This window comes from Malaclemys terrapin, chromosome 6 (assembly GCF_027887155.1).
Source record: "Malaclemys terrapin pileata isolate rMalTer1 chromosome 6, rMalTer1.hap1, whole genome shotgun sequence".
In the NCBI taxonomy this organism is placed as follows: Eukaryota; Metazoa; Chordata; order Testudines; family Emydidae; genus Malaclemys; species Malaclemys terrapin.
In genome coordinates, this window is record NC_071510.1 from 89,441,997 (window position 1) to 89,463,489 (window position 21,493).

Consider the following 21,493-nt stretch of genomic DNA (forward strand, 5'->3'; position numbering starts at 1 on the left):
AACGGCAAAAAATAGTTCACATTAATTTCTGTTCCAGCATTCAGACAGTTTACTAGTCTGGAACTAAGCAGGCATCCCTAACTCACAAAAAAAAAAAAAAAAACACACCCACAAAACACAAACATTCAGAACAGGGTCAGGATTTGGAGGGTTAGTTTTCTGTTTAATAAAAATAACTTTTCTAACCCCCTTTATCAGTAAAGATCAGAATTTTGAAAATTGCTTGTTCCATTAGTCTGACCAGTAACAGGCTGGAGTCCTGGAAACTAGTTTTTAAAAAAGCTATTCGAAAGAGCACTACATTGAGTTGCTATGGGAATTACTGGGAAATACAGACCTCAAGCTCAAAGTTCTATATTAATAGGTATAGGGAAGATACAGGCTATATTTCAGAGAAGGAAAATATGAACATGAGTTATGATGCCATGTATATGCACACCTCTGAGATTTACTGCAGCCTTAAACTGTTAAGCTAGGAGAACACAAGCAAGCATGTCAGCTTCAACTGTCCACTTCCCAAGGGAAAAGTCATTGAAAGAAGGCACAGTCATACATTTTGAAAAGTAATTACTTGAATATCTGAAAACCCTTTCAAAGTGATCCATATCTTTCATCTTCAAGACTTAGGGGCAAAACTCTCATGTACTGAGTTGACAGAATGGAATAAACAAGATAAGAACACTTATGGACTAAAGAAAAACTGTGATTCTTATCAAATAGCAAATAAAAGGTTTTACTATGGAGACTGAAGACAATTTCAGGTTCTTTAAACTGACATATAGCAGAGATAAGCAGAAATTAACTAGAGCACAGGAATTAAATGCTGACAAATTAGATTTTTGTCTGTTCTCAGTACCTTTCCTTTATTTTGAAAAGTATGGTTATTTACCCTAAAGTAACGATGGTTCTTCAAAATGCATTGTCCACCAAAGATCCTATTCTAGATGTGCATGCATCCCATGCACACAAGTTGAGACTTATTTTTTAATAATAGTGTCCACCTCCAGGGCTGTGTCTGCATTCCACCTACCCTCTTCCAATCATCTTAGCCAAGGACATAAGGGGCAGGAGAGCCCCAATCACCATTCAATTCCTTTACCAATAAGAATCCCACGTGGATAGGGCTGCAAATCATTAGGTAAGGAGACCTTGGCCTTTTTGAAATATGGTGTAAAGGGGACCAGCAACAAAGGCCTGAATTACTTCCACTCTTATGGAAGAAGTAACAACCATCCAAAAGGCTGTTTTCATTGACAGGTGCTAAAGAAAGGAGGTTACCATGGGCTCAAAAGGGGAGGAAAAGTCCCATTAAGCCAGTGAGATTGAGGTTCCAGAAAGGCGGGAGGAGGGGGGTGAAGAGGATCCCTAACAGGTGGGAAGATTGAGTGAGGCTCTTCAAAAACCTTGACACCATGAGATTTGAAATTTAACCCCAAACTGGAGGGCGATTTGCAGAGAGTGCTGCTAAATATACCATGACTGAACTAACAAAGTCCAAATTGCTTCAGGGTAAGTAAATAGTTCAGAATAACCAAGACTGAGGTTATCAATGCAAGAGCTGCTGCTGAGCCGCTCAATCAGATATGGGTATATTACCCAAGCAAGCAGCGGTGGCCACCTAAGCACCTAGTGGAATGGGCTCTGCAAGTTCAGCTCTAAGTCTTTTTGGTGGACAGTTTTTTTGACGTTTTAGAATTATATAGCAGCAGTTCCCCTCTAATAAGTCATCCAACCAGCATCTAGGCTGTCAAGTGTAACAATGCAGAGTACAGGTGCAAAATCCAGCCTTGCTTCTTGGAAATTATGTCAATGAAAAGTGATTAAGGTGACTGGTGGACAAGTTGACAAATTCACCTCTGAGAAGAACAAAAAATGCCTGGCCATGTGGGGGCTATCATGATCACATTGCCTACATCCGATTATAGTTTCCTGAGGACACTGGGTATCAAAGAAATTGGTGGGAAGGCACAGAACAGTCTCTGTGCCCACAGGAAGTGGAAAAGAGGCCATCAGCAAACCCAAGCTTGTGACGCCGTTGGAGCAAGATGTCCAACATTTATTGCCGAGGACTGTAGAAAGGAGGCCCACTATCAGGAATCACCACCACCACGATGTCGTGGGAGGACTCAGTGATTGAAGGGCCATTCATAGTTCTCTCAAAAGTCCCTGCTGAGTTGATCTACAAAACACTCTACTGGATCAAGTAGGCGGAAAGCTCCTCATGTAATGTGACGAAGCAGGCACCAATTTTGAAGATGTGTCACTTTTGACCGAGTAGGGAGGCTCTCTCCCCCTCCCTGCCTGTTGATTGAGTGAATCGCAGTAGTGTTGTCTTTCCGAACGAAGAATGAGGACTCAAAGAAGGGGTAAGAAAGCCTTGCATGCTAACAGCATGGCCCTGAACACCAGGATGTCTATATACAGCATGGCCGCCTGTGCCAACCGTAGTCCTTGAATCTTGATGATCAAAATGAGCTCCCCTTCCTTGAGTGGAGGCATCCATTGCTAAGATCTTGGTAGGGAGAGGCAGAGGAAAGGGAATGCTGTTGCATACCTGAAGTAGATCTGCCCAGAAACTTAGTGAGGATAGGAATTCTGAAGGAATAGTGACCAAGGAGGTCTATGCTGGGCCCGTTTGGTAGATATACTGATCTCAACCATCCTTGAAGAGGCTGACGGTCAAGTCCGCCTTGCTGAGAGACACAGGTGCATGCTTACATGTATCCCGAGAGTTGAAGTAACATCCTCACTAGTGTTTTGGTATGCATTTGGAGCTGTCTGATCGATCATCATTTAGAATCATTGCTGATGTAAGTATGTTACTGCCAATCTGGAATCTGACACTGTCCTGGTGAATTCCATAGTCTCAGTTGGAGGTCAGAGTGGACTTTGTTGACTTTTAGCCCTAGTGAAGCGAATAGGTGGAATATCAAATGAATTAAGTCAGTTACTTGCTGTGGGGATTTTCCCTAAGCCAGACAGTTCTTCAGATAAAGGATAAACTTGTATGTCTCACCTCCAAAGATGTACAGCCAGTTTGACCAGGAATTTGGTGAAGACCCAAGGAGCTGCTGAGAGGCTGAAAGGCAGGACTCCATAGTGCTCCTATGAGAAATCATGGGTACTTCCTGTGTACCAGATGAATAGAGATGTGAAAGTGTGTGTTTTGACAGTTGAGAGTTGTGAGCCATTCCACAGGATCCAGGTAAGGTATCATGGAAATTAGGGAGAAAATACAGAATTTAACACAATGAAATGTTGAGACATCAAAGGTCAAGGACGGGTGTTCAATCTCCTTAATGCCAAAGAAGAAAGAAGTGAAACCTTTCCTTTGAACATTAAGCACACTTTTTCCACTTCTCCCAGTTGTAGCAGGGAGTCTACCTATTGTTTCAACCATCTCTCATGAGAGGGGTCCCTGAAAGGAGACAGAAGGGAGCAGAGGTTGCAACAGTGTGCAACTGGATGGATACTCCTTGCTTACTATACAGGACCGACTGGTCCTAGATTATCCCATTCCAAGACTCTTGGTGAGGAGAAGTGGGGGAGGCAACAAAGGAAAAAAAGATCCATAGGTGGTCCGATCAGTCGCTCTATACTCATGCAGAAACTGAAGGGTGTTTTGGGAGGAGAGGGTTGGTTTGTTTGTTTTTTTAAAAAACAGACTGTCCAAGTCACAGGGTGGTCAAAGAGGAATTCCTGCTTCTTCCTCAGAGGTTCTGATGGTCATTTATTAAGAATAGTACCGGGGCAGAGATTGTGATTCTATAGTAGAGCTGCTACATCTGTTTTCTCTGCAAGGTGGAGACGTAGAGTCTTAAAAATGTAAAGTCACGTCTATCCTTGAGACTATAAAGAGCTTCAACTGTGCTCCTGCTAAACAAGTCGGTACTTTCAAAAAGGGAGATCTTCTATTATTAACTTTATCGTCTGAGGGATCCTAGATGCTTGTACCTAGGAAAAACACCTTATGGCAGCAGCTGACATCATAATCCCTGACACTGCATCGGAATCATCAAGTGCAGCCTGTACTGAACTTCTTGCACTATGTTTACCGACTGACAAAGGTCTTTAAGCTCATCCTGATGGACTTTTGGCAGTTTATCAAGTAGCTTTGAGAACCTAGCCCAGAAAAGGAAGCCCTATTTACAGAACAAGGCTTGATAGTTGGCCTCTCTAATTTGGAGGCTCACAGAAGAAAGGACTCTTATGACCTAAGAGATTCAGTTTCTTAGGACCCTCCTCACAAGGAGTGATTCTGGGAGCTCTCTGTTTCAACTTCTTGAGCTGCCTGTACAACTAAGGACCTTGTGGTCAGGTGCAGATAGAAATAGTCCAACTCCTTGGCTGGGATCTCCTATCTGCCCTCCTGGAGATGGCTGGGACAGACACTGAAGTGTGCCAAATAGTTTTTGTGACTTGAGAAGGCCCTGGTTCATAGGCAATACTAGTCTGCCTGGTGTCACCGTGAGAAGTATCTCTGTCATAGGGTGGCCCTAGCCCTTTAAGAGGGAGCAGGGCCAATGGATTTGAGACTCGTCAGTAAGGTTACAATGTCATGGAGGTCATTAAATCCATGATTTCCAGCGACCTCCGTGACACTGGGAACCCCTGCAGCTGACCAAACGTCCTGTAGTGTGAAAAACTGCTATCTGAGTGAATTTGCTACTTAGGGTATACTGAGCATGCTCAGTAACATCTGCTGAAGCCAGCAGAGGGAGACCCCTGCAGGAGCTCAGCCTCCACTGGCTGTGGGGTACCCCCTCTTCAACTGCCTGGCCGCCATCGAGGGGGACCCTTGAGCTCTCCAGCCACTGCCACTGGCAGCTCCCTCTCCCCCCCACCCCCTCACCCCCAGCAGCTGCTCAGCCTCTGCGAGCAGCCGGTACCCTCGCCCCCAGCAGCCTCTGGCGGTGGCAGAGGGACCCTGGAGCTGCTCAGTGGCTGCTGGAAGGGCCCTTCCCAGAGCTCCCCAGTGCCAGCAGCGTGAGGACCCCCGCAACTAACCACCTGCCACTGCCAGTGGGGACCCCTGAGCTGCCCATTCACCAGCAATGGCAGCAGGACCCCTGAAGCTGCTCAGCGCTGTGAGCACCTGCCCCCTCCCTCTGCAGCTCCCAGTCACCTCCAACAGCAGGCAAAGGGACCCCAGAGCTACTCAGCAGCTGCTGGAAGGGACCCCACCCCTTGTTCTCCAACCACCGGCAGAGGTGGCAGGGGAACTCTCTCCAGCTCCAGAGCAAAGGGGATCCTGCAGCTCCCAGCTGCTGCAGGCTTGGGGAGGGGGCAGGGTGCTGGACCCTCTTCACTCCCCATTTTGTCAGAGATTTTTTTAGTAAAAAAGTCAGGGTCAGGTCACAGCTTCCATGATTTTTTGTTTATTGCCCGTGACCTGTCCATGACTTTTACTAAAAAATATCCATGACAAAATCATAGCCTTACTCATCAGCTTACTTCAATTGGTCTTAAAGAAGGTACCTGGGAAAGCTGAAGCCAAAAGACCAAAGAGAGCGGAGGGGATGTTCCCCTGTGAAGATGATCACCCAGCAGAAAAGTGGGGGTTCCTGCTGGGAAGAGAAGGGTTACCCGCCAAGTGGAAGGGTTGGAGTGGCTGTCCTGTTAGAAGAGGACAAGGAACTTAGGTATGGCAGATTACACCTGAGAGTGGTATGTTTTAGGTCAACAGACTACAAAATGTGGGATTTTAAGGACTGTACACACTGAGGTGATAAACTATGTTTGAGAACTTTTGTTATGGACAATTTTACATTATGTTTTGGTAATAAACTGGTCCCAAAGAGGGTGTCAAGGCTGAATCCCCACTCTGGCACTTCGAGTGCAGAAGGTGGAGGCCCACAAGGATTTTAAAAATTAATACTTGCCACTCCAGGCTTGTATTACACTCTCAAGGTTACAGCTTTTCTCTGATCTTGGCTTGGTAAATGCTGCCACCACCCAAATACGAAAAAAAACCCTTGAACCCAGGAAGGAGCACTTGGTAATTCCTCCCTGTGGGGTACCCTCAAAGCCCTTTCACCCCTCTGTGGGGAAGAGCTGAGAAAGAAAACAAAGAAAGTTAGCGGTTGCCACCAGTTAAAAATATATGCACAAGCCTCTTAGGACACCAAAAATCCAATCCTGTTCTTTAAAAAGGTAAATTTTATTAAAAACAAAAAGGAAGAAAATACATCTGGAACTTAGGCTTTTTCTAGATCTTAAAAGAGCAATTCCAAAAATTAAGCACCCAAAATAGCTTTCTTGGGGGTTCAGCTTAAAGGTTACAAGCAAACAAAAGCATTTGGGGTTAGCACAGAGGAGATCCACAAGCCAAAATAAAGAAATAAACCTGATCGCGTCTAGCTAAACATTTCCTGTCCCAATAATTCCTTCTAGGTATGGAAGAGAATTTTTCATACCTGGTTCAAACCTTACACAGCATTCCTGCTTATAGCATTGCTGCTCAGTGTTCTCTCTGGACTGCAGGGACAACAGACAAAGGGAAAATTTATTTCCCAATTTTAAAAAGTTCTGCCTTCCCATTGGCTCTTTTGGTCAGTTGCCCTCTTTTTCTTTACCTGGGGGACTTTTAACCCTTTACAGGTAAAGCAAGCAGAGAATAGCTACCAAGAGGGATTTTACAGCTAACTGGCTGGTTGGGTGTCCATAAAAGAGAGCCCCCACCCCACCCCACTTATCACAGAGGGATATTACTGAAGCAAGAGATCTTGATGGGCAGTTACTGAAAACTCTCAAGGGGAAAATGGAGGCAGGTGTGTCTGTCATGCCATGACCTGTCACAGGAGGGCACCCCAGAAAGTCGTTGCCTTGTGACAATATCCAACAACTTATGCTCCTTCTCCTGAAGGACTTCTGACAGTATATCAAGAATTTCCACAATTCTCCTTAATAGGTCTTTGAGCTTGTCATGTGAGGCCAAGGTAGGTGGATTAACTGCCCAGAAGAGCATAGTCACATGGGTGCTCCTGGTGTAGGAAGTGATGATCGTCCTCCCCACACCGTTGATTTCTTCATCCTCCAGTAGTTGAAGGTGAGTATGTTGAGAGCTGGAAACAGTTGATTTGCTTCGTTTCATGGTACTGGCTGCTTTGGTCCCAGGATGTCCAATGCTACAATGTTACTCATAACTGTGAAGGTTGTGATCGGTACTAGGGGCAACGTGGTAAATGCTGAAAATGTCAGTGCTGAAGTCTGTACCGACAAGGACACTCCCAAGGTGGTGGTACCAGGGCAGTGCAGTCCTTGTGTTCTAAAGGAACCATTGTTGCCAATTTACCCTTCAGTAGTGGCATACCACAATGCTAGTCCAAGTTGTGATCCTTAGAGGATGAGGCCTGAGGAGAGAAGTCTCTTACTCATCGTCGGTGAGCACGAACTTCACCTGGATCCTCCACTAGAGCCATGCTCTTTTCTTTCTCTCTCAAAAGTTATTGAGGCAGTAGAGGAATAGGTCTGTAGGAGGAGGCAGCTCGGGAGCAAGGATTCAAGCTATAGCTCACTGGGGTGTAAGACAGAGGGAACACAATGTTTAAGGGCATGACAGAGCTGCAGGACAGACAGTTCTTGAAGCTGGTGACTGTTTCTGCCATGATAAGGGCTGTAACCCCCTGTAATTGAGGGAATTGGGGGGGAGAAAGTGAGAGGACTAGGGGAAGAAAAGCTAATTATAAAGGTTGGCAACAGGCAAAGGAAACAAACTAATTCTAGCTACAATAATACTGAAGGAGAACTAAGCTAAAACTTTGTCACACAGTGTAAGGACATGCACTCTACAGGTGTTCTGTCTCGCAACCATCATCAGTAAAAAGGAAGCAAGTGGCAGTTGGGCCACCTCACCCTTCATAGTCTCATCTACAGTGGGCATGAAATCATGTATGATGCAGGCACTATCCCAATGGACACATTCAAAATGAACACCATCTCACAAACATGGGGTTCATGAACATCTAGATGGAATCTGTGCAGACACATGCATCTGACGAAGTGGGTATTCGCTCACAAAAGCTTATGCTCCAATACTTCTGTTAGTCTTAAAGGTGCCACAGGACTCTCTGTTGCTCTGTGCAGACAGTCACCCAAAAAACAACCTCCATTACTTACTGCAAAACGGAACATATCAGACTATGAAGTTTTCAAAGCTTGTAAAGTCTGACTAGCTACAACCCTGTGTTGTCACTAATGGTCCTGCCTTCCCCACTTCCTTTCCCTCATCCACCTCAGAGTAAACAAGTACAACATTTCTAAAGTGGTCCGGTGGGTGGTGTCAAGCACAAGTAGCAATGCCGTACCTATTTGCTCTGAGAAAGAGGAAGCAGGAGAGGTTGGGAGAACCACAGAGGATACCAGTCTTCCTCATTCCTTTTTATTGGACTGTTTAGCACCAGCAGGTTTTAGATGCACAGCAACAAGTAGCATATGTTGATATGGTAGGCAATCACAACCTGGTACAGGCAACCTCAGTAGCATGCAGCATAGCATTGAAAACTGGCATGTACTGCATATATACTGGCATAGGCCACTGTGCCAGGGAATCAGCAGGTGCTTTCATGACATAGTAGCTATATTAGTGTAATGACACCTCTAATCAGGTCGCTTTCAAGTATTGAACCCAGCATCTCTGAATCTCAAAGCATGAGCCCTCTACTAATGGGAGCTAAAGGACCAAGTCCATCAGCTATGAGACAGTAACAAACTCAAACCTCTTTGGTATAACCACTGGAGGCACCCAAAGAGCCACTATTCAGTTTATTACACCGATTGGTTCTATCCCACATACATACAGAGGCAAGATCCTTACATAATGCCATATTACCACAGTAGCTGGGTGGTTGGGAAGCTGCCTCATCCTACTGCCTGCTGACGAGGCAAATACTTTGGTGAGCACTGCCAGGCCTGGGGACTGCTTCAGAACATTCATAGCCCTTGTTTAGTTTAAAATGTTTACACTTTTATTTATGTCTTTCCCTCATTTCAGTGTAGAATCCAGAGATGGAAGTGTTCTGTGACAGAAGGCAATGCAACTCTGGGGAGTGGATGGGTTCTTTTGTTTTTACACTCACTCTACCCCTAAACCAGTCTTTTTTGCCACTCCTGCCCCTTTCATGTGGTAGCAGATCCTGAGGAGGCTGAGAGTTCTAGGGATTTATTTGGGAGGAAAGGGGCTGAGAAACAGTGTTGTCTGGAGCACCATGGAAAGTTAAATAGCAGTTTTTACTCAATCATTCAAAAGAGAGGGAGAGCTGGCCATAGCGAGCCATTGCTTAGCACTAACATTCTGTCTGGCACTGTATAGTATACTAAAAGATTGTAAACTTTTCAGAGCAGTCTAAATGCATCGGTTTATATGTCTTTAATGTAACTTTAGAAAACGTATTCTCTTGTTTTTCATAACTCCAGTATCTGGGAAATTATCCTGAGGCAACAATCTTAGGCCCTTCTACAGTGCTTAGCACTGCAGTATGTAAGTGTTACTGTGATGGGGTGAACTCACCCTGTATTGGACAGGAAAGCGTTAACCCCTCCTTGTGGGCTGAGGAAGCCCTGTCCCCACAGCCCTACTGGGCATGCCCCAAGTGCAGTACCAGTATAAGAGTGAGCAACTCAGCTTAGTCTGGGCAGACCACCGGAGAGAAAAGACATCCGTTGCAGTTCCAGCCTCAGAGCCACAGCAGACCCCAAATGCAGAAGCCGGAGGCACTGATAAACTGGCAGATTCCCCGGTACGTGTAGACACTCCAGGGACTTCGGAGCCACCGGGAATAGCCCAGGTAGAGGAAACCAGGAACCCCGAAGCTGCCCAGACCATGGATGCAGGAGTCATGATAGGAAGTAGCCATAGGGAGGAACTAACCATAGTTCCAACCATAGTCTGCATGTTGCGGCTGGATCCCCACTCAGTGGTGAGTGCCCGGGTCCCCCTGCCTTGACTGCCACCCCCCTCCAGGGGGCAGCCTGCCACCCTATTGACTCTGGCCGCTAGGCCTTACTGCCCTGCAAACCAGGGTAACCCTATCAACTCTAGTCCTTAGGTCTCACTGCCTTGAGGTAAAGGACAGCTTGAGGGATGGTGTGAACTCACCCCATCACAGTTACTACCAGATCACTGAAAACTCCAAGCTATACTAATTTAAGTACAACAGTCTGTTGGTCTTAGCTTAACGTTGAATGTTTACTAGTGGTAAAGTGATTCACCACTATTTTTTTTCCCCAGCAGCAGAAGCAAGCAATTTAACTTTATTAAATTGTATTAACTATGTTTGTAAAGCATCCAGCAAAATGGGTCCCAGAATGTGGTTGGAGCCTCTAGATGCTACAGTAAGACATATAATTTTTCGTCAGAACTCCCTACAGCCATTTTCCACAGCCCTTTTTAAAAATGTACTCCAAAGTTCTGGTAGATCTGAATTTCAAGTGAGGAATTTATCATTTTCTGTGAGACCTCTTTTGGGAATTTAAAATATGCTTAGTTTCTCTTGGCTAAATCAAGATGCTCCATTTATTAATTTGAACACCTTTAGCATAAAAGATAAATGTAACAGTAAGATAATTTTAAAAAATGGAAGGCAGATAAATCTAATGTTTGCCAAGTGGATGAGGCCCCAATTCTTGAGGGACTGTATTTTATTTTTAAGCTGTTATGGATACACTGACAAATAGGGAGCAGTGATAAGGGGAGCTTACTTACTGTAATGGGAGGTTCTTCAAGATGTGTTGTCCCTATGTGTATTCCACACATGGGTATGCATGCATGCCATACGCTCAAGTCGAATTCTTTAAAGCACTGTCCATTCACCAATACATGCGCAATAGCTCTTCTTGTGCTCCCAACCGAGGGCATAAGGGGCAGGTTGACACTTCTCCAGTTCCCTCTCATCACAAGATAACAGGATCCAAAGCAGAGGGGAAGGAGGGCAGGTAGTGGAATACAGATATGGACCACACACCTCAAAAACCTACAGTTACAATAAGTAGCCTCCCTTTCTTCTTCAAGTCCTAATCCCTGTGTGTATTCTCCATATGGGTGACTAGCAAGCAGTGCTCAGAGTAAAGAAGGGTGCAAGGATGTTTGTAGCAGAGATGCCTGTACTACTGCTGTTCATATGGCCACATCCACAGCTGTGGCTTGAATGTGTAGTGCAAGGCAAATGTACGGACAGAGCTCCAAGGTGCTGTTCTGTAGATGACTGCAGCAGAAGGTCCAATAAGGAGGCTGTGGAGGCTGCTTGTGCTCATGTGGAATGAGTAGTAATATTTCCTAAAAGGGGGAGGGGGAAGTTTAGCTAGTACCCCTCTAGTATAAATCCCAAAACACACTTAGAAATCCTCTGTGAGGCCTGTCCATGTGACCTTTCTACTATGGTGACAAAAGGTCTCCAAGTTTTTCTAATGGGTTTAGTTCTCTGTAGGTAGAATGCCAGGGCTCACCTGATGTCAATGGAGTGAAGTCTCTTGTCTCAGAAAGAAACGTGGTTTTGGAAGAAATACAGGTAAGTGGATCGATTAGTTAACATGGAACTCAACCAATCATGGGGAGGAATTTGGGGTATAACCTAAGGGAGACATTCTCTTTGTACAATACTCTGTACAGGTGGTCTGCCATCATGGCTCCGAGTTCACTGACCCGCATAGCCAAAGTGACTGCCACTAAGAATGCCACTAAGAATACCACCTTCATAGAGAGGTAGGTCACGGCAATGTTGCCGTAGGTTCGAAGGACAAACCTGTGAATATCGACAGGACATGGTTAAGGTCCCATTGAGGCGTAGGTTTAATAACCAGTGGGAAGGTCCTGATAAGCCTTTCATAAATTGCACGGTAGTCAGGTGTATAAAGACAGAATGTCTCTCCACCAGAGGGAGGAAGGCACTGATAGCTGCTAGGCGTATCCTAACAAGGACTGAAGTCTAAGCAGAGGAGGTAGTCTAGGATGATCAGAATGTCCACAGTATCAGGCATATGGTGGTGGTGATGTATCCAGGCCGAAAAAAACTGCGTTTCAGTCCAGTAGCAGGCTCTAGTAGAATCCGTTCTACTTTGACTAAGGATTTCCTGGACAGAGATAGAGCATGAGTGTTCTATTTCCAATGCCCACCCAAAATTCAGGCTGTGAGGTAGAGTGAGCCCAGGTTGTAGTGCTTGATTTCCCCCACATAAGCGGATTCGGATAGGTGGGCGCATGAACATTATTAGTAGTTCTGAGAACCAGAACTGTCTGTGCCAGTAGGGTGCGAGGAGGATGATGGTAGCCCTTTTGTGACACATCTTCAGTAGAAATTGTGGCAGCAGGAGGAAGGGAAGAAAGGCGTATTTGAGGCCATCTGTCCAGGGGAATAGGAGAACACCACCCTGGGAATCATGGCCTATAGTTCTCCTGGAGTAATACATGCGGAGCTTCCTGTTCATCTGAGACGCAAAGAAGTCCCAAACGGGAGTACCCCACTGTACAAATATGTTGGTTAGAACTGTGTCATGTATCTCCCATTCATGTCTGTGGAGAAACTTCTGCTCAGCTTGTCTGCCAAGGAGTTGTGAATGCCCAGAAGGTAGGCAGCCTGTATCATAATGTGGTTTCCAAAACACCAGTTCTAAAGTCTGACAGGACAGGGGGGTAAAGAAGATGATGAGGGAATTTATCCTACACCAACGATAACCTTAGGCGAACTAAAACTACAAAACTAGATATCAAAACTATTTAGAACGAGTTTACTTTGCAGGTTACACACTGAAGGCGGCCGCAATTTCAACTCAGACCACACAGCAGTAAAAAGGACCTGCACCACCCCTTACACCCTTGGTCAGGAGCACGAGTGGTCAACGGACACAGCTTTGAAGAATTTCCAGGGGGCTACTGATGCGGAGGGGGTGTGGTAGAGGGATCCCTGTACAGGGAGCTGCTTCCCTTGTCCGCCCAACTCCTGTGTATCCACCCACCCCCTCCCCCCGAACTTCGTGTAGCCAGGGGAAGTTTCTGGACCTTGATCTGACCCAGGCCCAGCTGCTCCATGCAGGAAAGGAGGAGGGGGAGGAAGAACTCAGTTACAACTAGGTGGGGGAGTGGGGGGGGAGTATGGAGATTAACGTCCTGTGCAGCTGGGGCATTCCCAGACCTCCCCTCCCCCCAGTGAGTTACCTCACCCCCCAGCTGCCCAAACAGATGTGTCTGTGCTGCCAAGCAGGGGTGATGAGTATGGGTGCAGCTTCTCTTTGCTTCCGCACAGAAACCATTTTCTTCAAGGAAGCAAAGAAAATCTGCAAGGGGAGGAAATTTTTACATTGCGCCACAGTGGCACAGAATTTCCCTAGGATAGCTTTTCAATGTTTATGATAAAAGACTACTTACCTATACAGTTTTTGGATTGCATGGGCTGCATTTTTTCTAACATAAGGAGATAAATCAGCAGAAGCTTCTTTAATAGCAAGCATCATAATAGGAACAATAATTGGCACACGAATACTAGATAAAACTCTCAAAGCACTTGCACGGATTAACTGATTAGGATCCTAAAAAGAATGGAAACAAAACAATATAAGTAACACTGCAGAAATTTATCATTATTAAAACATGTAGTAAATACTGCAATGACGGAGGACATATTAAGCCACGTGAATGCCATTTTTTTTTCTTTTACTGTTATTGGTCTGGCTTTAATTTCAAGTTCACATTGCTATCATGTAAATTTATGTGAAACTTGCCACAAGAAAAAGTTTCAACAAGAATACTGAATATATTATGAGGAGCTGCCAGACATAACACCACATTAACAAGTTTTATTTATGCTAATGAAAACAGGAAAAATGAAGGCAAAAGATGATGAGGGAAAGAGAATTGTTACAAAATATAATACATTTTTCTATTTATAATTGTAAAGTCTTTCACAAATTCAGGCATTTTTAAAGTCGTACAACCCAGATCAATCTTAATATTACGTACAGCTTCCCCATACGTCAAGATTGTCAAATAGAAAAAAATAAATTAAACATGAATGCTGCAACGAAAAAGATGCCTTTTCTAACATCTTCGCCTTTTCAGCAATAAATCCTTTTTAATCATTCTATTTAAAAAAAAAAGAAAGAAGAAAAAAAGAAATGCCCTTCTCCTACAGTCAGTGGGGATGAATCTTGAACAGACTACAGGGGATGTACGTAGTACCCTGGTGCAGAGTGGTAAGAGATGGACGTGAAAGCATATGCATAGCAGGAGGGGTTGCTGCTGTTGCTCCAGATCTGCCACCTTCCCACTGGCTGGCGATAGGGGAACAGGCTAGCCAGATGGCTATTGCCCCCTCTCACATATTTAAATTCACCTTGGAATTTCAAAACTCTCTTGTTCCACTAGTTACTGCTCCAGCAAGCATCACCCGTCAAGGCATACCAGGTGCTACTACACACAGGCAGTACCAGGAGAGGATGGGAATGACAGACACACAGGAAAAAGTAAGTAGCAGTGGAGCAGGAGAGGCATTTACATACTGGGACCCCATCATTCCCACCTCCCTGGGGGGCACTCAAGTATCAGGACCCCATCCTCCTTGGGAGCTGCACAGGAGTCAGGATGCTGCAGTGGGGACTACATCCTGTTTCTCCCCACTCCTGCCCATATGGCCCCCCTGCCAGTGGCAAGCTCTGGGAGCCATGCTGGAGGCACCATGGGGCAGTGGAGGCAGCTGTTGCTCCACCTGAAGCTGCCAGGTACAAATGAACGACTGGGAAGTGTGAGAAACATTGCTCACTCAATTTAACAGGGTATCTGGGGGATCCAATTGGACACTGGGAACAAAGATTCAGGTACAGTCCGATGCAAAAAACTCCATTGCCTCCAGACCTTTCAGGGTTTAAGAGGCCAGTTTAGTGGAATTTGCAAAATGTAGAGTTAAGAAAAGATTCCAGCATGTTCAGCCCATCCTGGGGTATCAAATGATAAGATATGCAGTATATCTCTGGTCTTGAGAAGGCAGTCAAACGATTTTGGAGCCAGCCCCACTATTCTTACATAGGAATGGCAGCTGCCTCAACCAGTATAAATTCACAGCAGTCATGAGAAAGCTGTCATAGGTCTCAATCCTAAAAATTTTGGTACATGTTCCTTGAGGATTGGGGTAGTGTTGTCCGCAGCCCCAGGTTTGACTTTCAGCAGGTCCAGGCAACTGGGCACTGGAAATCAGAACGCTACAGGGCCTATGTTCATCGTAATGTTGGGTTGCTAAGATAATGGGATACCACACTAACCCTGTCTGCCATTTGTGGTTGCAGGAGACAATATCTGGATCTGTGGGCACACTGTCATGCATTAGACCAACAAGAAGGCTGCCAGATTAGCAGCTGATTTTCCAAGGCTGAAGCCATATGCCTTCAATAGGGGCATGTTATGGGATCAGATTATGCCCCTTCTGCATTCACTGATGCCTGAGCTGTAGCCCATAGAGCTAGCTTAGCATTTTAATTTTACTTAGCAGTAACGTAAGGAATCTAAAGACCTGTATTCTCTGAGACAGTGGCTTAAGCATAAGTGAAGCATAGGTCTAGGATGCTTAGCATAGACAAAATGGACCGACAGTTAACTTAGATTTTAGGGAACTGGTAATAGCTTCCTTGAGAGGGGATTTAGTACATAACCGTAGGAATACTGAATTGATACTAGGCTTTCAAGAAAGTCATTGATAGATGTTTAACCAAAAATTTGCTTTTGCAATAGCGGACACATATGATAATGAGCTAAGAGGCATTCATATATTAAGCTATAGGATACAGGCACCAAATATCAGGGTGAGGAAGTCAGATATGGACATGGGAGGCTGGGCATCTGAATTATTATTCATGACAGTCCCCAAGGCCCTCTAATAGGTCAGGCCACCAGATAGGAGAGGGCAAGCTTTTCATCAGTGACCCTTAAGCTCTTCACTGTCATTATCCTTCACTGACCTTCAGGCATTGGGGTCTGGACCATCAGACTCATTTAGCATGCAAGGGAAAGGGCTGATCCTTTGTCTCTTACCACCAGATCCCCAAGGAAAAGTGAGAGTATAAGTGTAATGAGCATATGCAAGGAATGACACTGAAAATAACCCTAATATTATATTACTGCTATTTGTTTGGGTGGTTTGGCGTTTCCTTGTCTTTACAGATTAAGTTACCAAAATTGGCTAAAGCTTTGCTTTGCCCCCAGTATAAGTGTCTTTGCTATGCACAAAGGGGTTCCCCACAAGACACTGAACTTCTCCAATTTAATTCTGTTGTATCCAATTCTGGTACTAGAACCTCCCCACCCCTCTTATTAAATTAGTATTAATTGGAAGCCAATGCAATTATTAACCATTGAAAAAATCAAGCCATATAAGAAAATTACTTCTGGGCTTGTAACAAATTGAATTTAAATATTCAGATCCAGAGGGATGTGGAGTTGATTAGGCAGTTGTGGCCACACACATTATGGTTTGGTCAGAGATGCTCACAAGGCAAGTTTGGCAGGGAGCCATTGAGCCAGCCCACGTCACCAGGGCCCCCAAAAAATTTGAACATGAGGTGACCAGGGTAATTTTTGGGGTTAGTGGTTCAGTAATCACACAGAGGGACAGCCAATTCACTAGGACCAACATCTTTTTTTAGGGACAACTGAAGCCATCTGTTGGATGCAGGGCCCAACATTTGGCTCTACGACCTTCGGGAATGGATCAGGTGGGAAATAGCTACAGGGCAGCATGGTGGGGGGGAGGGAGGTGCAAATATACTAAATGTGGCATCCCCAGTGGCCCCTGTACAGTGTGGGTAAGACTAAAAAGTGACCAGCTCCCGAAGGTAAATGAGACCTGGTATTTCGCTGGAAGTCCTTTTGCCTAAGGGAAAAAGAAGAGACCTGAAATCCTTCCTTAGTGGCCTCTACCCCTACATGCCCGCACACAGTGGGAGGTGGAGGGATTCATGAGTGAGCTGAGTCCAAGAAGTCAACCCTGAGTAATTTGCTTCATGGTGGGAATTCTGAACACTGCACTGGACCCAGTTAAATGCCAATTAAATACAGGGAACATAATACCCCTCCCAGCATTAAGGTTGCAACCTGCTGTTTAAAATCCATCCACAATGTTTGTTGATCAGTTGCCTGAGTCCTCTGATCAATGAGATTTGATAAGAATGTACGTGAAGTTTTAGAACTAGTTTTTTTTAGGTTGGTTTTGTTTTGCTTTGGGGGAGGGGGGACGCTGTACTGGAGGGAGGCTAGCCTGATTGTCCAGCAGTAGCATGGACTATTTGCATTTGGGAGCACCAATATTAATTTGTTCCTTCACTCCTGGTTTGGGAACATTGGGAAAGCAATGTTTAGCCCTGATGAATGACACTTTGCCTGTAATAAACCTTCTAACAACAATAATATAGACTGGATCCATAAGGAGTCATATGTTGCCCTTCTTGGCCAGATGCACAGATAAGCAAAATATCAAATGTGTCAGTGAGTGGGAAAAAAATCATCAGGCCGCCAAAATAGGCTTCTGTGAAGGAAGAAAAGTAATTCTCTCTAACATGTACACCACATGCCAAGGCCTCTGCACTAAAGTATCTTTTTAAATCTTTGCCACCACATTTCAGAGGTGGTTCTTAGTTTTGGTTATCTGATCCCATTTTCCCCCCCACCCATGATTTTGAATTAGAGTTGAGCAAGCATAACAATACTAGTCCCACTGGCTCTTACTACTAGGGCTAATGTGTGTGACAGCCCAGAATTTTCTTTAGGGGATTTACTTTATTTAATCTACTTTAGGGTTTTATGCTGCTACCCCTCAAAGCAATCCGAACGTCTTCCACGTAAAACCAGTTAGCAGAAGTTTACTTAAGGGAGACTCTGGCTCTCCTCATTTTTCAGGGTATCAGGTGTCAGTACAGACCCTGTGACACTGCTGGAAGATAGGAGGAGCAGGCAAGGGTATGTATTTTAGGTATGTAGGTTTGAAAAAAACGTTAACATTTTTAAGTGAAGTATTTTTCTTCATGTTTCTATCCACTTCTTAAAAAATTTTATATCTTGTTTTTGCTACTTCCCACCTTGAAATTTAGTTGCTAGTTACCTTATTTAACACCTTTACTCACCTTCAGAGCTCGCTGAAAAGTGCTGATGGACAACAATGCCAGGTCCTGCTGCTCCTCTGCATAGCGCATCAGATAAACATATACTAGTTTTTTTATCTAAAAAAAACAGAATATAGCATCAGAGAATTTAAGAATTCTACAAGACCACGTAGAAATCTAAACTACATTTCAGAGTGGTAGCCGTGTTAGTCTGTATCAGCAAAACCGAGGAGTCCTTGTGGCACCTTACAGACTAACATTTATTTGGGCATAAGCTTTCGTGGACTAAACCCCCCATCATCAGACGCATGGAGTGAAAAATACAGTAAGCAGAATATCTATTATAGCACATGAAAAGAAGGGAGTTGCCTTACCAAGTGGGGGGTCAATGCTAACGAGCCAATTCAATTAAGGTGGAAGTGGCCTATTCTCAACAGTTGACAAGAAGGGGTGAATAACAAGGGAGGGGAAATTACTTTTGTAGTACTAACAAGGCCAATGCAATCAAGGTGGACGTCGCCCATTTCCAACAGTTGACAAGAAAGTGTGAGTATCGGCAGAGGGAAGGATGGGGGCAAACAGATCCCATTACTGGTAAGGAATGACACAAAATAAAAAGTTTGGGGACCACTGCCTTAGAATTAATAATTTCCTTAGTACTTAATTTAATTCAGACCGACAATTGTCCCACTTTCAGTTTGAAGAAGTTACATTACAACATACCCCAAGGCAAAGCCTCTGTATGTCTTGTAAGCACAAAATACATTTTTTTATGTTTGAGTTATAAAATGACTATAGGGGTTTATAATGGAAACTCTGAAAGACCCTTTACTACAGCTGTGCTATAATTACTGTCACTATCGGAAAAAAGATTTGTGTCAGTTCTGGCAAAAAGCATAATATTAAATCACAGAAGGTACAAAACAAGAAGTTATTTGTTGTTTTGCTACAGACAAGCAGCAATCAACATTGACCACAAGAGGCCTATGCAATGAATGCCTGCAGGTGTGCAGAGAAAAACTCCTTTCTTTGAAACCACTCTGTGACTAGAAATGGGAGTTCTTAGTGCTTCGTGTCGACACTATTCTTTCATCATTTACCTTCATTCAATGTTACAACACTCCGTTCTGTAAAACTAATAACAGGGCCACAATAGGCTTGAGGAACACAGACAGATCTGTTTAATTAGTTTATCCATACAAGTACAGCGAACTCCATGAGTTATTGACTAAGCCTTTGATTATTTTTGTTCTATACCACCAGTTAGGTCACTTTTTGTATCTTTTGACATCTAATGCCATGACGCATGTAATAGGGCAGCATGTACTTGTAAAAATTATTGTTACAAAAGTGTCTTGTAAATTTCAAGTGCCCTTCAATTCTCTTAAGAGAAATAAACATGCTCTAATGCTTTTACCTCATATTAGAGTGTGAAGTATGGATCAAAAATTTAGGAGCATGTTTAGACAGGAAAGACATCTATGAAATAAGAAAACATTTTATAAAACCAACTAAAGCATTTATGGTTTCATGACCAGTACAGCTACATATATTTTTCCCCTGTATAAAACGCTTACAGATTAACAAAATTTGGTTATTGCTTTATGGAATAAAACAAAATCAATATGCTAAAAGTTCCTATTTCAAATAGATACCAACAGAGTCAAAAATAATTTTAAGAATTCAGTTAATATAAAGATAGAACACAACCAAAAGAGAGGGTTATTCACCTTGTGCAGTAACTGAGGTTCTTTGCGATTGTGTCCCCCTGTGGCTGCTCCACTTTAGGTGTTTGAGCCCCTCTGTGCTTGTAATTGGAGATTTGTGGTAGCAGTACATTTAGATGCTTCCAATAAGGGAATCTTAAACCAATGTCAGGAGGATAAACTAAATGACATCAGTTATGGGTCAAGAACACTAACTGCAGCTGAGAAAAATTACCTTCACTCAGGAAAACTGGAATTTCTGATCTTGAAATGGGCTGTAACTAACAAACCATGTCTACCTGTACCATGCACAATCCTTCACGGTTTGCAGAGATAGTAACCAGTTAACTTACATATTCACCTCTACCAGGCTGAATATCACAGCACACCGGTAGATTGCAGAATTAGCTGACTAACTTCAAAGTTAGCTATCATCCATGGAAATCTAATGTGGAGGCAGATGCTCTATCCAGAATGCCTTCTGATATGGGAAAAAAAATATTTGCCAAAATGTTCAGAAGATGCAAATAAAGATGATGTTTAGGCTGTCCTTGTATATCCAAAGAGACAGCAAGATATCTTGGTTAGCAGCTGTTACTGCCAATTCTTTGGCAGTAGAAGACTTCGCCATGAGTATTATATCACCCATAAAGTCTATTCCATGAGAAGACATTTTGGCAACTCAGAAGGAAGATTTAGCAGTTGCTAAAATTCTTCATTATAAGTACTTGGGACACAAACCGAATAACCAAGAGAACACAAGAAGATGTGGTGAGGTCCCCTCCCCGATGCATGAACAGTATTGGTTGCATTTGGATAAAATGGAATACTTTATTAGAAAACCAAGTTATGAAATCAACTGGTATTACCTGAAAAATACAAATGGGACATTTATCAAGGACTACAGGAAGAGATGGAACTCTTAGCAGCAAAGTGAGTAATCAGTCGTGCAAGAGGTATTGGTTTTATTGGCCGGAGATGAAGGAGGACACTGAAGATTACATAACTAGAGTCTGCACATGTGTCAAGCAAAACAAATCTCACCAGCCTACCAGAGCTTCATTTAACTGAACATAATGATAATACAGTCAATAGATTTTGTGCACAGAGACAGAAGGAGGATATAAATACACCTTAGTCATAGTGGATCACTTCAATAGGTTTGTCCAACCCTCCGTACCACCAAGTCAGAAAAGACTGTGGCAGACAAGATCTTCAATTACTGTACTTAGTTTTACAATTTGGTTTCCTAAAAAGGATTCATCATGATCAAAGGGCAGAGTTGGAAAATAATCTATTCAGAAGGTTACAGCACTACTGTAAAACGGTGCCATCTCACACAATCAGGGCAATTGGCAAGTAAAAAATTCTAAACCAAATTCTGCTGGCTATGCTGACAACCTTGCCAGAAGAACAAAAGTAAACTGAAAGGACTCCCTCAGAAAGGTAATTTATGCCTACAACTGTACTTAGATTGAGGCACCAGGGATCTCACCCTTCTATTTATTATATTAAGGATCAGCACATATGCCCGTTGACATTGCATGTGGCCTACCTATAAACTCTGAATCTCCACCTGGGAACCATAAAGATTACATTGAGAATGGAATCAGCAGATGAAAGAACCTTATGTTCTCAAAAAATAAGCCGCCCATGGAAAGAATCATTATGATCAGAGTGCACAATGCTGCCCTCTTGCCATGTGACAGAATACC

At 43.8% G+C, this 21,493-nt stretch overlaps 1 protein-coding gene across 2 annotated transcripts in view; it reads right to left on the reverse strand.

Annotated features, from left to right (window-relative positions):
• AP3B1 (adaptor related protein complex 3 subunit beta 1) overlaps positions 1–21,493 on the reverse strand; it is a 272,041-nt gene that overhangs the window by 202,004 nt on the left and 48,544 nt on the right. For both annotated transcript variants that reach the window (XM_054031900.1, XM_054031899.1), the window contains exons 4-5: positions 18,094–18,189; positions 13,358–13,518 (exon numbers count right to left, since the gene is read on the reverse strand). In XM_054031900.1, coding sequence (XP_053887875.1) covers positions 13,358–13,518; positions 18,094–18,189 — 257 coding nt within the window. The remainder of the gene's footprint in view (positions 1–13,357; positions 13,519–18,093; positions 18,190–21,493) is intronic.